This window comes from Rattus rattus, chromosome 4 (genome assembly GCF_011064425.1).
Source record: "Rattus rattus isolate New Zealand chromosome 4, Rrattus_CSIRO_v1, whole genome shotgun sequence".
Lineage (NCBI taxonomy): Eukaryota > Metazoa > Chordata > Mammalia > Rodentia > Muridae > Rattus > Rattus rattus.
This window is the reverse complement of record NC_046157.1, coordinates 153,755,698-153,772,753: the sequence shown is the minus strand read 5'-3', so window position 1 is coordinate 153,772,753 and position 17,056 is coordinate 153,755,698. Positions and strand designations below refer to the sequence as shown.

The 17,056-nt window shown below is 43.7% G+C and overlaps 1 protein-coding gene across 1 annotated transcript in view; it reads left to right on the top strand.

The window, feature by feature from the left end:
* The first annotated feature begins 371 nt into the window (after nt 1-371).
* Dock10 (dedicator of cytokinesis 10) overlaps nt 372-17,056 on the top strand; it is a 249,623-nt gene continuing 232,938 nt past the window's right edge. Inside the window, exon 1 of the mRNA XM_032901452.1 lies at nt 372-522. Coding sequence (XP_032757343.1) covers nt 403-522 — 120 coding nt within the window. The 5' untranslated portion in view covers nt 372-402. The remainder of the gene's footprint in view (nt 523-17,056) is intronic.

The following is a 17,056-nucleotide window of genomic DNA, read 5'->3' as shown; positions in this document are numbered from 1 at the left end:
GAGAGTAGGACGGTAGGCAGGTCCCGCTCGGAGCCAGCAGAGGCAGCTCGGGATCAGCACCGAGTCTCAGTCTCGGGTGGGCGGCGCGGGTGGAGTCACCCCCACGCGCGTCCCGCGGCTCCCTCTGCAGATGCGCCCTAGCCAGGCGGAGTTGGCCGCGCGGCCGGAGAGGCGCAGAGTTTTGCAAAGTCGCCGCGGAGCTCGAGCGGGAGCGAAGGGGGTGGGCAGAGTGGGGGTGCGCGCGAGAAAAACCCGCCTCTTGTGAGTTGAGCGGGGAAGAGGGGGGGAAAAGGCTCCGAGTTCCGCTTCCTGAACGGCGGGTGGGTAGAGCAGGCTGGCGCGGCCGGGGGACTGGCGGGACACACTCGCTCCGGGGCCGAGGCGCGAGTGGCACGGCCCGCCATGGCCAGCGAGCGGACCCGCAGGTTCACCCGGAGCCTGCTGAGGCCGGGACAGGCGGCCGAGCTCAGGCACAGCGCCGCGTCCGCCGCCGCGGTGGCCGTCAGCCGTCAGCAGCAGCGGGTGAGTGCGGTGCGTCCCTCGCGCCACGGCGGGGCTTGCCCGGGGACCCCAGGCAGGCCTCGTCGCTAGCCCTGTGAGCCTCTACACCGAGGCTAGCTTGTCCTCCACCCCCGCATTTGCTCCCCCACAAAGCGACACCTTTGCCAGGCACTATCACCAAAGAATCCAGGACCAGAGGCGCATTGGGGGACTTTAGGAACGCGGGACGCTTAGATGAGCAGCTGCGTGGGAGACGATGTGCCCACGTTTTAAGGGGGTGGAGGGGGTTGGGGGAGTGGAGGAGGCGGGAATGCATCCTCGCTGGCTCAAGGTGACAGGGGTGACAGGGACCTGGGGCGGCGGCGGGAGGGCGGGGTAAAGGGGTGATGGTGGGGATCTAAATGGATGGAACCTGTGGATCCACAAGTCTGCGCGCTCCTCTTCTCCCTGTGGAACCTGGAAAAGATGTAGTGAGCTGCTGAGCCAGACCAAAGCTGAAACCCCCACCTTAGATCTAGTGCGGGGGGGGGGACTGCAGTAGGCACAGCTCTCCCTCCCCCTACAAGCTGGAACCCCACAAGCCACTTTATACCGTTGCAGAAATCGCTGGGAGGGGTGGGGGGGGTTATTAAGTAGCCGGTGGCTTCTAGTGTATTTTGAAGCGGTTTCTTGGGGTTTCTCCCTCCAGAAGGTTCCACCGGTTACTTCCTTGTCGAAATGCCTTCTAAGTGCTGGGTGATTTCCGCGGGAAGTCCCTGAGGCAGAAACCAGCACTAGGTGCCCAAATCATACCCGAGCATCTCGAGATATTCATAAATTCCAGTAGGTGTCACACTAACGGATGAAAGCAGCAAGCAGGGAGCGCACATCAACTGTGTGGAAAGGGGCAGCAGTATGGAGCAGCCTTCCAGCAAGAGTGGGGCTCAGCCACCGAGCTCTTGGCCTGACTTTGTTGGACCGGAATCCTCCTTGTGGGTTTCATTTTCCCCTTTTTTTTTTTTTTGCCAGTAAATACCATTAGGAATTAAACAACCCTATTTAAGAGTGTCAAAGAGAAAGTGTTGCCTTTGCCAGTCACCAAAGACGAGGGAGCCAGAGCTGGTCAGAGCCAGTTCCCACAGCCAGAACCCGTTCTCTTAAAGCCAGAGGTCGGGAGCTGAACAGAGCGGAAGCAAATTGCCTGGCAGACAGACCAGAGCATCGGAGGCCCAGAGGGTGGGGGGTGGGGTGGGGAAGCCTGGGGTGTGAAAAGAGCCCAGAGCCAGGCTGTCTTCCCTGTTCCTTCCCTGACCGCTCACTGCACTACGCAGCTGCCAGACAAGTCAACTGCTAACCAATCTCTTGACAGTGTCAGCCTGTGGTTTCGATATCTGTGTGCATATTTTGAAGGGAAGAACGGACAAACTGTCAAAAACGGGCCATTCTGAAAAGCAGGTGGAGCTATTACGAAATCAGACACGCGTGTGATAGTAAATTTGACTTGTAAAGCAGTGGTTCTCAACCTCAGGGTCTCGACCGCTTTGGGGTTCAAAGGACGCCTTCCACAGGGGTTGCCTAGACCTTTGGGAAACATAGTTATATTAAAATTCATAAAAGTAGCAAAATTACAGATATGAAGTAGTAACAAAAGTAACTTTACGGTTGGGGGTCAGCACAAGAGGAGGAACTATATCAAAGGGTCTCAAGAGGATGAAGGTTGAGAAGCACTGTTTTAAAGGATTACTTAGGGCTGTGCCTTTGTTATTCTCTCATTTGCTTTAGAGTAAAATTGCTTTGCAGTTAATTTATTTTAGGGACTCTTAGTAATAACATGACAGAGAAGGTTAGCAATGATGGCATCCAAGTAGCTGCAACAGCCTGGCTTCTTTTATTTGTGTCTTGTTCTGAAGTGGATTCTCATAACATTTCTGTGGCAATGGAATTTTTATAAATATGTATCCCTTCTATATGAGTGCACACACACACACACACACACACACACACACACACACACCTCCAAGATTACCTTACATGTGAAACCCTAGTGAGATCTTGTCACAGTGAATGAACACAGTGTCCTTAAGGGCAGCAGGAAGGGCCACTTCATTGGCACAGGTGCCCTGCCTTCCTCACTTCAGCACCTTGGCCAACACTCCAGAACCAATTCTTGCCAAGATGTTTCAAGGGATCTTACACATCTAGGCAGGCAGGGCTGGCAGTGATTTTGGCAGGAAGACCTGAGCTTTGCTCTCTCCCCTACCACTTCTCCTGAAGGGAAGTAGGAAAGGTTGGTCTTTTTCACTCAGTTCTACACTCAGTGGGGACCAAGAGGCCACTGCATTCTTAAGAGAAACCTCAGGATTAGCCTACATGGTATGTGCTTGTTATAGGTTTGCATTGATCCAGCTTCTTCAAGCTCTCTATGTCTGTTGCTCTGTGTTCTCAAAGCCTGTTTGTCAAAGGGCAGGGGATGGGAGAGGTGATGGGGAGAAAAACGGATAACGAGGAAATATTGTGGTTTGTCCATTTTAATTCAAGGCAGTAGACATGCATCTGTCTGCTGCATCAAGCTGCCCTCTGTTATATGAGGGACTCTAGGGATTCCTAGTGAAAAAGGAAATCTATTTCACTTCTAAGTCCATAGTCTTTTCTGAAAACCCTTCAGAATGTTACAGAGCGTTGTAAATCTTGGCCTGTGCTCTACCTAATAAAAACAGATAAGGGGGTCAGATTAACTACGTCTGAGAATGAGATGAAGTCTTTGAAATATATTTGGGGTGTGGAGACCAGGGATCAAGGGAAACTGACTGAAGTACATGACCAAGGCCAGCTTTGACAGCAGCTGCCACAGGAAGTAGAATGGGGGTCAAAACAAATGTGGTGTCAGAGTTATCCAAACCACTGGACTAGGTTCACATGTGTGCATGTAGATTCCTGGCTTGGACCTATCACATTTTGCCTCTCTCTAAGAAAAACAGACATTGTAACAAAGACGTGGTCACTTTAGTTACTCTTCTTTTTAGAAAGTTAATAACTAAAAACTTATTTTACGGCCAAAGCATACTAAGTTGAGTTTACATTATTCCTGAAATTGCTTCTCTGTTGTCTTATGAGCAAGCTTTTCTAGTATGGAATTTCAGTTCTAATAGGATTGGAAATGTGCCTCTCATGTTGGGACTTGAGTATTTTATCACCATGGTTCAATACACATTCTCATACTGGGCTAGTTTTAGAGTGTTACTGCCACTAGTTTGAAATAAGAAACGTTTTTTTCAAAAACAATGTGGTGTGTCTATACTTTGCATGAATTCGCTTACATACAATACTTTTTACTATTCATTAAAATATAAATTTAAGATGTGTACACCTTTCTACATATATGTATGATTGCATTGCAAACAAATACCTTTAACAGGAAGACCTAAGTTTTATGCAAGTACCACATCAGGTCTGTGATGTGCTTATGGAAGGAACATATTTAGGTGGTCAGAATAACGAAAGACTTGGGGCAACATGGAAAACATCAAATGACAGTTAGCACACAGGCAGGTGGATACCTGCCAAGATCAATTTGTGCCTGAATGTATCCTGCCTAGACTGTTTATTTGTATGTGCAATTTAATGCATTTATGATGCAGTTGTTACATGGAGCATCCTCTGTAACTCATTCTTAATTGTATATAATCTGTTATTCACTTAAAGAGGAAACAGCCCGCCAGCAGTGATTTGCAGTTAACTATAGTTTTCCTATGCCTACCCACTCAAGCAGGGTAAGCAGTAAAGGAAGAGAATATCTGTCCCATAATCCCAAGAATCCCATCTGCTTGCTTTGATGTCTCCTAAGTGTGGTATCTGCTTACAATGCTACTTTTGACATTTTATGGAGCTCTGAGTAAACAGAAGCTTTGACCTGCTATAGAACTGTGGTTGAGAAGGAAGGAGCATTTAACATGACTGCAGGAGGAATTCCTAGAAAGAAGAATGTCCTCCCCTCTGAGCTTTGTGACATTTAAATCATGAAGAGGATGAGTGACTTCTGAAAGCTGAGTGGAGGAGTCTGAGATTTCCCAAAGGTTAAGTTAGAAGGAAGAAGAAAGTATTCATCCTGAATATAACCATACAAGGTTACTCTTTTAATAAACATCTTTCAACAGAGAGCCATTGAATGAAAACAAAGCACACATTTTTACTGTGTCCCGCATTAAGAGCAATATGCAATGTGCCTGTTAGTTTAGCATCTCAGGCCCACACAGCCCTTTAAAAAGAATGATTTGTTTGATTGTTTATGATTTTATGTGTATGTTTGTGTGGCTGCACACCACATGTTCATGACCGGTGCATAGAAGCTTGAAAAGGGTGCTGGATTTGTTGAAACTATAGTCACACATGGTTGCAAGCTGCAGTTAGGGTACTAGGAATCAAACTCGTCCTCTACAACAGTGGCAAGTGCTCTTAACCATGAAGCCATCTTTGTAGCCTCAATATTTTTCTTATACCAGGACTCTTTATGACAAGAAGACTTATGCTTTAGCAGAAATCACTGTCTTCTTTTATCCAATCTGAGTAGATTCCTTTGACTTTTCTGTTTGGGAAGGAAGTCAACAAAAAGTTCACAAGACCAAGCCTGAGTGATATTGGTTATACCAGCTAATACTTTTTTCTTTTTTTATTGGATATTTCTTTATTTACAGTTCAAGTATTATCCCCTTTCTTGGTTTCCTGTCCATAAGCTCCCTATCCCATTCCCCCTCCTCCTTCTTCTATGAGGAGGTTCCCCGACCCATCCACCCACCCCTATCTACTTCCCCACCCTGACATTCCCCTATACTGGGGATCCCAGCTAATACTTAAGACTTCTTTGGGAAAGTAACTCCTAGAAAACTTTTAGAAGGGTCAACAAGGAAACAAAGAGCCAACCTGTGGGATTGGAGCTTTCCATCCCCATTATATCCATCCATTTTATGAAGACTTGCTTATCTTAGACCTTTTAATCACTGTTAAACAAAAACGTACCCAACATACAGAATGTCAGAGAGGAAGGGATGTTTGGTTCATGACTTCAGTCAATCATGTCTGGTGGGAGGGTGTGGCACCATTATGCTATGGCAGTCAGAAGAGAAAGAAAAAAGAGCAAGGAGAAGCCAGGGTAAGACACAGCTCCCTAAAACACATGCCTTGGGACACACCACTGTCAAGACCCAAGAATGACGTCATAGCATGAGTCCATCTGGGGTGAATTGATCTGGACACCTCACAATCAAACTATGTGGGGAAACATCCTCATAGACACATCAGAGGTATGACATTCTGATTTCTAATCCAATTAAGTTAATAGTAAAATAAGAATTATAATTGCATTATACTAAACCAATTGTTCAGAACCTACAGGGTGACTGAGACAATATTTAATGCTTTTCTTAATACGTGGAACAATACTATAGGTAAGTTACTGTTGCCAATTCCAAAGAGAAGATCATTAAGACTCCAAGGGTTAAATCCATTGCTCAAAGCTGAGTGACTGACATGATCCTTGTTTTTCATCTTGAATAGTAACCATACAAGATTATTCTTTTAGTAAACATCTAGTAATTTTTTAGTTTTGTGCTTCCTTCAATAGAACCACTAATTCTGGAACATAGAAAGCTTATCTTTGCCTTCTGGTCTACCCAAGATGCAGCCAGCTCACCTAAGGAACAGGAAATCATTCTTCCCACTCAAGTTTCAGAGAAGCTGCCAACATTCCTATCAGAGTTGCTCTGAGGTTTGGAGCAGTACTAGAGTTGTTCCTGTACCTTTATAATAATAGACCCTCCAGAGGCCAGTGCAAGCTCAGTTGTTAAATTGTAAAAATGTGACCTTACTTGAGCATCCTCATCTTGCGTCTGGCAAAGCTTTGAGTACATCTTGTAGGAATTGGCTTGATGCTGCTTAAATCCACTTCTGGGACTGCTTATGTCTCTGTTACCCATTTCATAACCCCTATCTATGATATGCTTGAGCATCCTGAGACACATTTTCTACCTCTTTAGTTGTGCCTGGATTCTTGTTTCCACATCTTTTCTCATCCAAGACAGAAAGTCTTACAAAGAAGCATGGACAAGACAACCACTCTAAGAATCCTGAGAGTCCAAACGGCAACAGTAGTAAGAATAACAAGCAATATGAGGGAAGTTAGACACAGATTTGGTCATTGCAGTCAAATCAGGATAACCATTGAGTCTGGAAACTTTTCTGAAAGCTCTTCCTATGGCCCTGTGGAAGAAGAAATCACCATGAATTTTAAGATCAAAGAAATAAGATCAAAGAAAGTAATCTGCTCTAGGCCTATTCAACATTAACTGCTAATGACATCACCCAGACCAGGAGCATTGGCATCAGTTAGGAGTTAACCGAAAGTGCAGAATCCCAAGTCTCACACCACACATATCAAGGCCACATTTTATTAATAAGTTCCTCCATTCATCTATAAGCATCTTAAGCTTTTAGGTTGAGAAAAAGAATCCTAGCATGCCTAGAGAGAGCTGATCCACATCAGAAATTTCTCTGGGTTACAGAGAGTGTTGTCACTATAAAGGTGAGAAAAGTTGAAGTTATCATTCCTCATACCCCAGAACCTTAAATCATTCTAACTTGCATATTATGGGTTGAATGTCTGTAACCTCTCCTAGCCCCAAGATTATTGTGTTGGTATTTTAATTCACCCTTGGGATTTGAAGATGGCATCATTGGTTGACAGTTTGAGGTAAATTGGGTTCTGAGAATAGAGGTTTTATGAAGGTGCTAATGATTTTAAAATAAGGGAGAAAGACTTCCGTCCCTCTGCTACAGTAAGAAGAATTCCTGTCTGAAAATTCATAGTCTGCTGATCCTGGCTTTGTAGCCTCCATACTATATGAGCCAAATATCTGTTGTTTAAGCCACCTACCTGTGTTGTTACAGCAGCCTGAAGTGACTCATGCAGCCCCTGTTGTGATTCCCTGTTGCTTTATATGACTCAGTTTGCTACATGTTGAAACTTTTAGAAATTTGAAACAAATTCTATCAGCAAATCTAAAGATTACAACCAGAACATCATAAAGACATTTTTATATCTCATAGTGTTTATACACACATTCTCTCTATCTCTATCTCTCTCCCTCCCTCCCTCCCTCTCTCTCCCCCCTCACACACACACACACACACACACACACACACACACACACACACACACACACTCACACATATATCCCTCTTATTCATCTTGAAATGTCCTAAGGATGGTATTTCATGGAGTTAAAAATCTTGATTTCCTCCTATGATAAGATGCAAATGACCTCTCTGGTTGTCCTTCACTACCACCATGAGTCTAGATCTCCATATCCAACCCCTGGGCTTATGCTGTGATGTTACTTCTCTCTTTGGAACCTCAGAGTCTAGATTTGTGATCAGGGGTCAGATGTGACAGTTCACACATCTAATCCCAGCACTTAGGTCAAAGCAGGGGGACTTTTGTGAGTTCAAGGCCAGCCTGGTTCATATAGTGAGTTCTAGATCAACCCAGACTATGTAGAGAAGCCCTGTCTCAAAAAATAAAGACAATAAAAAATCCTATGATTGGTCTTTAAATTTGTAGTTGCTCTGCTTCAAAGCTCTGATAAATTCTCCAGATCCCTTGTAGGTCACAGATGTGACCTGCTTAGGAATGTCACCCTGGACATCACTTGGAAGTCTTCCATCTACTTCTCTAAGGTCTCATTACTCTGCTTTGTTGGTTTCATGACTCAGAGCGCTGCCCATTTGAACTCGTGTCTTGCAATTCTTTTCTACCTCGCTTAAAGTCTGAAAGTAAAAGTAGGGGGTGAAGCTTTCTCACTACAACTAAAGCACTTAAGGAGAGCTAGGACAGTCAGCTGGCTGGGAGATTGCAGTGAAGGTAGGGCTCGCTGTTAGTGTGAGGTAATGATAGCCTTTAATGGGTAATCCTCACAATCTTGAAGCATGGGACAAGCAATCAGTAGGAAGATACTAAAATGCCCTGTGTATTTGGGTATTTTCCTTGCACAGTCTATTTACAATCAACCTTTGGCAATGAGTTTCTATTTGCATTTCGTAGTGAGGAAAAATACTCACAGACAAGGAGCTGGCCCTTGATCGGCAAGTGAATGGTGAATCTATAGTCTATTGCAGACGGTCTGACCCCATGGTCTGAGCTTCTCCTGAGTGGTGAATACCCCATCAGCTAGGAAGAGAGGAAGAACCTCATTTGATAATACAGTTAGCATCCAAGAGTAAAGGAAGCCATTCAATCCAAGTTTCTAAAGCAGCTTCTGAACATGAAGCACTAGGATACTTTTATTCCACTGAACAGTTCACTTGTGACATCCCAGCAGCATGAAATATTGGGAGTGACACTCACTAGGGCATCAGTCTCCATGCTTAGTCATTTCTCAGCTATGAGGTTGGTACAGAACGGGTTAAGTTTTGCTAACAAAGGATTCTTCAGTTCTAAAAGAAACATCATTCCATTCTTATCCTTCTACACAAACACATTTTTGGCAAGATAAGCACGAAGTGGTTGGATTGCAAATTGCATCTATTACATTGTCTCTTTCAGTCTTGATATGATGTTCATGTTTACCAACAAGGGGATTTCTTTCCTTCAGAATTGTATTCGTTTGCTTCTTATCATTCACAACAGTGTCTCCGGGCTGGAAATGAATGCTGGTGTTCGCTGGACTAGACATGTTGACCTACATTTAATGATGTAGAAATAATAAAATTTAATGAATTTGAATGAGTTAGTGGCAATAGACATTTGCCTTGGGAAAGCATTAATATTCTACAATTGGACTGAAGTGGACATGTCTGCCTCTTAAATGAAGAGAACTCATAGCCCTGTATCAGGCGAAGGCCTCTTTCTTTCATTTCTGCTTCTAAAATATGAAAGTTCTTTGTTTTCCTAATCTAATTAGAGCATACCTTTTCTCCTGACATAGAATTTGGGAAGCTAGGCAGCTCTTTAATTTAAACTTAATACCAAAACGTTAGAATTTAACAAAAGATTGGAAGGGGGTTTATTTGAAAAGATGACACCATTTATGATCGGCATGATGAGCCTTTTCCTCCCTGTAATGGTTTCCGTAATTACCAATTTAAATGACTAATTAAGCCTGTCAAAATGACCACTGACTGTTGGCCTTTCAAATCACACATTCTATAAAAAGAACACTGGCACTAACATTTGACTCGGCAAACAAGCAAACAAAAAAGCTTAACAGAACTTGCTATTCAGTGAGATATGATAATTGAATTATGCTTGAACACGCATTGTTTATTTAATAAGCTGCTCAAGGTCCCTTTGTCCTAACTCTTTGGCATGAGAAGAAAGGAATTGCATGCAGCTAGAAAATCTTCAGGAATTGTGAGAGATGTTGGAACTCTACACTGAGAAAGGGCATGCAAATGGGGAGAATTACTGTCTAAAGATAACTTTTTATGTTTTTCATATCCTTTGTTCATTTAAAATCAGCCATTTGTTCTAAAAGAAGATGTCATTTTTTAAAAAGTGAATAAAATTGTGTTCTGGTGTGCTTTATTATCATAAACTGCTGAACGGATAGCTTTGTTCTGAAAGTACTGTAATAATGTTTATTGGTATACCAACATGTACAGACAACATTCTTCCAGAACCTTCCTGAGTACCACAATCAATTTGAAAACTGCATTTTTTTTTTTTTTACTAGCAAGTGTGGTTTCCAGGCAATGTAACTGTGCCCATGTTGTTAACCTTTGGGTTGCTTCTAAAATAAAGTGGTAAACACTAAGCCCGGGAAAGATGATTTTAGTTCTGAACATCTAGGACAATCTTTGTCATTTTAAGAAGGTTATTCATAGAATTAAAGCTACTCTTTTGGGTTTTTTTGTTTGTTTGTTTGTTTGCTTGCTTGTTTTTGTTTTCATGAGTCACTCCACCAGATTGATTAAGATACCTGACTTTAGCAACCGAAAGATCTGGTTCAAGTGTTTTACATCTAAGTTTTAAAAAAATGCTAGTACTAAAATGATCATCAGTGAGGGGCATGGCGACTTACAAGAGACATGGGACTTGGCAAAGGGGGGGCTGGACTATAGCAAGGTCGGGCAAGTCAGGTTATTCTAGCATTGGGGAGCATCAGGGACAAGTCATCCGATCCATTTCCTTCTTTCTACCCTAAGAGAAGGAAGAGATTCACTTGAGTCAGAGAGTATCCTTTAAGGGACACTGAAAGCTCCGAGTCTTGGGGAAACCCCTATGGACATGACCGACAGAAAAAATGTGACTCACTCTCTGAGCCACCAACCAAAGAGCGTACATGAGCTGGCCCAAGGCCTCGGGCACATATGTAGCAGAGGGCTGCCTTCTTTGGCCTCAGTGGGAGATGGTGCTCCTAATTCTGTAGAGATTAGATGCCCCAATGTGGGGTGGGGATACCCACGGTAGTGGACACCCTCTCAGAGGTGAAGGGGGAGAGAGATGGGGGAAGAGCTCTTCGAAGGGCGACAGGGAGGAGGGCAACATTTGGAATGACAATAAAGAAAATAATTATTTTTTTTAAAGAAAGAAAATTGTGAATGGTTCACCCTGCCCAACCACTAATCACTACTCCCCACCCCCCCAGGTTGTTTTTTCTCTATGACTCATGACTTGCTCTAAAGCATAGTATGGTTTCAGAGAGACTGAGGAGTCTGTTGTTTCGTCGAGCCCTGGCCTGGCTAGTCCCACTGGCAGCCACACTGATACAGGGTGGGGTACCAATAGCATGTTCACTGCAGAGTGGAAATGAACTGTATTCCCATGAACCCTGCAGAGGGCAGAGGCTAGGGTGCTGGAAATGATGTTTAAATATTTGGAGATGACTGCTGAGAGGCTGAGCTCTAGAACTGCTTAAATGACACCTGTCAGGGCAAAATCTAAATGATGCTTGTTTGTGTTAATTCTTTGGAATTAGAGGAAAAGATGAAGGGCTTTTTTTGTTTTTTGTTTTGTTTTGTTTTGTTTTCCTTTCACAGTTCCAATATTCTACAGACTTTCAAGCTCAGACATGCAGGTATTGCCATGTCATTTTTCCAGGGCAGCAAATTCCTAGCACACAGTAGGTGCTTAATAAGCAGTCCTTGAATGGGGGAGTAAGGTCACATGTGAAGATGGTAGAAGACAGACAAGGCATATATAAAGAAACCGAAGTGCCTGGTCTCACAGGAGCAGAATTCCCGGGTATGTTCACACTTGGCTTCAGGTGTGAGGCACGAGCCTTGGCCCACACAGGTGTTAATGCGTTTGTGTGACCCCAGCTCCTTGCCTGGTCTCCAAGTGGCACACGCAGGCCTGATTGGCCTGAAGTATCAGTGTCTTTCCTGTGGATGCTCTAAGCAGAGAGTAATTGATTAAAATGGAGGAATCGAGGGGCCACGCAGGGATGATAGCCATTTGTTCCCAGTGTCATGATGGAGAGTACTTGAGATTAAAATGCAAGGGCAAGCTTGAGGATAGAAGGGTTCCCAGAGTCCTGTGAGCTCATCAGCGAACACAATCCTATCTAATTCCTATTATTTATACTAAGCCCGTCCCTTTCTTGCCTGAGGGTAGACGATATTCCTGAACGTTGTGCTCGCTGCACTGCTTCCAGTTCTAAGTTCTGCTTTTTGATTCATTGCAGGTCTTGGTAGGCTTAGAAAATGCCGTGGTTCTCACTAATTTAACAACTAAAAAAAAACTTAATAACCGCCCACAGTCTGTCTGCCCACTGATAACTCAGCTGTACTTTCTGGGTGTTTATTGGAAGCACTTGTGTCTTCACAAAACGTCTTGTGACATAAATCTTAGCTAGGATTGAAAACTTAAATTTTAATGTCTGCTTAGGTATTTAAGTTTTAGGTGAATTTTTTTTTTCCTTCTGGCAACTTTATATACAAGTACAACCTAAAGTTTATGCTTCGAACAAGGAAAAAAAAAGATGTGAAATTCCTCTACATTTTACAACACTAAACATCTAAATGTAAAGGGAAAAATGCATCTGAAAGAGAACGGAAGCTAAGCCACAGAGGGGGAGGGAGGGATGTGCTCAGGGTTGCAGAGTCATGAGACAGTTTATAGCCCTGGGCCTTTCCTCTACCGGCCACATGCATCATCTGTAACAGTGACTGTAAGTCTGTCATAAACAGAAGTAGACAATTCACTTGTTTTCCTTGGACACCAGGGAAAGTGTAGGGGCCTTCCATCCAGCAGAGGACTGCTTGCCCAGAGGCTTCAGGAGTCTAAATCCAGATAAGCTGGGCATACAGACCTACTCACATCTTGAACACTTGAGGTCTCTCTAATCCCTGTTGTTTGCTGGGACTCTGTAAAGATGTCTTAAAAATGCATGAGTGCATTTGTCACCTAGATGAGAACACGAATCTCTCAGTTCATGAATGTAGAAAGGATGTAACTGTACTCTTGGGTTTGAGCCATTCCTGCGAGCTGACGTTTCGGTCACCAAATTTAAATGACTACACCTGATCTCTCAGGGTCCTGAGAACTGAGTGAGACCTGGCTGAACCTGGCTTGGTAGGATTTGAATTTTGTGAATAGATTGCAGTTGCTTCTATAACCAATGACTACGAATCTAGTGTTTTGATGTTTTATACAGGTAGAAGCTGGTAAAGGCCTGTACTGGCTGGTTTTGTGTGTCAACTCGACACAAGCTGGAGTTATCAAAGAGAAAGGAGCCTCCCTTGAGGAAATGCCTCCATGAGATCCAGCTGTAAGGCATTTTCTCAATTAGTGATCAAGGATGGGAGGGCCCATTGTGGGTTGTGCCATCCCTGGGCTGGTAGTCCCGAGGTTCTATCAGAGAAACAAGTTGAGCAAGCCAGTAAGTAACACCCTTTTATGGCCTCTGCCTCAGCTCATGCTTCCTGGCATACTTGAGTTCCAGTCCTGACTTCCTGTGGTGAAAAACAGCAGTGTGGAAGTGTAAGCTATATAAACTCTTTCCTCTTCAACTCGCTTCTTGGTCATGTTGTTTTGTGCAGGAATAGAAACCGTGACTAAGGCAAGGTTTCACCTGATTATGGTCAAGGCATCAGCCAGGGCTTTCTGAGGGAATTGAAAGAAAATGTGTTTTGTGCTCATTCCGGTTTTCCCAGAATTCAGATCCCTGAGTTTGTTGGGTGGATGTTCCTATTTTGTTGAATGTAGACTGAAGTCAACCTCCTTGGCCATGACTCCCTTCTTCCATTGTCAAAGCAAACTATTATGGGTTGAGTTCATTATATGTTACATCTCTTTGACCCTTTCATCTGCTCCTGTCTTTCGCTGATAAAGATTTATGCCATGGTCTTGGCCATCTCATGATATCCAGGCCTTTCATCCTAATTACATCCGCAAGGCCCCCCTTTTCTATGCAAGTTACATTCCTAGGCCCCAGGAATTTGATATGGATATCTTAAGAGGTGAGGCACAGAACAAAAGATGCTTAGAAATACACTAAAAGAACAAATTATCCCCCAAGAACTGCTATCTGATCCTAAGGTAAAGTGGAAGAAACAGTCTGGGACTGTAGGTCACTGGATGGGGTCATCTGTATGGGTTGCCCTTCCTCGTTTATATCTCTTGGAAGATGCTCTCATAGACATGCCTGGTAGTGACTATACATCGGGCTGATTTGAAGATTTCCCACCACGTTGTCAGTATTTACTCTATCTCCCGTGCCACTTCCCCTTGGTTTCTAATCGGTCTTAGCCTCTTCTTTCCACATTTCCACGGCGCTGTGCAAATGCATTAGTTACCTTCACTGTAGTCACATAGCCACTGTCCTGTCTAGTCAGACAGCTACAGCTTTGCCACAGCTTCATGCATGATCCCTGGTTGGGTGGAGAGGTAGAAATATATGTATTGTTAGGACTCTTTGAAATGCTAACACGTTATGCCATTCTTGAAAAGGGCATGTGTTATCATAAGCATTTCTTTTTAGTTGCCTTACTTACATGCTTTGATGAGTACCTGCTCTTTGGAAACAAGAACCCAGGCATTCAAGTTCAATGCCTTTGAAAAGAATAGAATAGATTCAGATGCCTTTTAAAGGGACTCATTTTAATTATTGCCTCTCAGTGAGATAACAGGACTATGGAGGAAAAAATACAATGCATCTTGGGCCTGCAGTTTCTTTAGATTTTTACAAAGCAGAGCCTATTATCTCTGACTTGGGGTTTTCAGTTAATTAACATTTCTTACTTTTTAAAATATTTCCCTCCTAGATGAAATACTTTTCCCCCCTAGATGTGATGGGTCAGTCCATTAGCTATTTGTGTGTGTGTGTGTGTGTGTGTGTGTGTATTGCATGTGTTTGGGTATATGCTATCTGTATGAGTTGCATGTGAGTGTGTATATTGTGTAGCATGTGTGTGTTTGTGTGTATGCCATGTGTGTGAGGTATGTGTGAGTGTGAAAAGTACAGGTATATATGGTGTGTATGTGTATATGGGGGATATGGTGTGCATGTGAGGTATGTATGTTGTTAGTGTGTGTGTGTGTGTGTGTGTGTGTGTGTGTGTGTGTGTGTTTTCTTGTGTGTATGTAGGCAGTACTGACTAGCCAGTCCAGTCAGCCTTGGGATACGTCTGCCTTCAGCTTTCCTACACTGGGCGGATTACAAGGACACTTGACCATGCATGATCAATTTTCTGTACTGAGGTCCTCATGCTTGGAATGTGAGTTCTTTACTATCTGAGCTATGCAAATCCTCGCCCTCCATCCCCACCCCAACAAGCCCTGAACGTTAAATTTCTACAAGTTATCTGTGGTTGGAGAAATATGAAGACCTAATAAATTGCCTCCTTGCTACCACTGAAAAATCATCTATCTCGTGACTAAATCCATTATCCCCTTGCTGCCTGCGTCAAAGGTCCATGTGCCACATTTGAGCATCCTTATATGGAATCACCTTCCAGCCATAGCCCTCGTGCTTGGCCTTCCTCCTACCCAGAGTGCTCCTATTGCTAGAACCTGCCTTTTAGATTTGCTCTCACTTTTTCATCTCAAGGAATCTTCTCTGAAACCCCAGGACGCTTCTGAGTCCAGGAAGCTTCAGTTGCACCAGATATGACTTTCTTGTGACAGCCGCCTTTGCCATGAGCTTCGGCATCCACGAGCCTCAGGATTCAACAGTGGCACTGCTCTGAAGCAGCTGGGAATGTGCATGGTGTTTGGGCCATTTCCATCTCCTTTCATTTGCATCTGCTACTTTAATTAATATTGTGTTCTTAACCTTCTTATGCACAGACATGGATTCCCTAGAGCAAACTCTTCTTCAACCTTAGAAACATCCCAGAGGTCTGGAGAGATGGCTCAGTGGTTAAGAGCACTGACTGCTCTTCCAGAGGTCCTGAGTTCAATTCCCAGCAACCACATGGTGGCTCATAACTATCTGTAATGAGATCTGATGCCCTCTTCTGGTGTGTCTGAAGACAGCTACAGTGTACACACACACACACACACACACACACACACACACACACACACAAGAAATACCCCAGAAAGGAGTTGTCACTTCCCACTCTTGTGGCCCATGAAAGCATCTCTTTGTGCATGGCCATGGTACAGTGTGGCAAGGAGAAGACGCAGTAGTCTAGCTCTTGACATTTTCATTTCCCTGTATAAAGGGTAAAGGACCTTTGTTCCAGTTATCTTGCTCTTCTGCACAGTTTTGTCTTGGATGATTTACCTTAGACAGCAAGTATGCCAAAAGTGAATGTTTAGAATTTTTTTTTTGCAATAGTAATGTTGCTTTATAATTATATGATCCGTTTCATTTGTACTCAATATTTTAACATAAAAGGCTAGGGCAAGCATTCCCAGTTTTGCATAGTTAAATGAAAATGGATTTTTCTACAAGATAAAAAGTATAGCAGTTATATTCCAGCTACCTATATAACAATCCGCCAATAGCTTAGTAGCTTCAAACAACTGTTAACTGTTTCAATAGCATGCTCGTGCTCTCTCTCTCTCTCTCTCTCTCTCTGCAGCTTTTATTTCTTCTAATTGATCACTTATTTACCTTATAGCTTCCCCTTTATCCTCCCCTCCCAGTCTCTCCCTCTGACTTCCCTTCCCCCCATCCACCCCTCACCTGGATATCAACAAGCCATCAGAGAGGCATCACCCAGCCTCTGATGGAAACTGATGCAGAGACCCACAGCCAGACATTAGGTGGAGCTTGAGGAATTCTGTGGAGGGGAGAGGAAGGAAGGATTGAAGGAGCCATAGGTGTCAAAGACACCACAAGAAAACCTACAAAACCAACGGACCTGGGTCCTCAGTGGGCTCTTAGAGATGTTCCTGCCTACCAGAGAGCATGGATGGGATGGACCTAGGCCCTCTGTAACAGTTTGTAATAGTGAGGCTGGGTCTTCATGTGGGACTCCTAAACCAGGGGCAGGGGCTGTCTCTGACTACTTCGCCTGCCTCTGGATTCCTTTCCTCTAACTGGGCTGCCTTGTCTAACCTCAATAGAAGGAGATGTGCTTAATCTTACTACAACGTGAATATATAAAATATTAGAAATTATTTTGTAAAGGC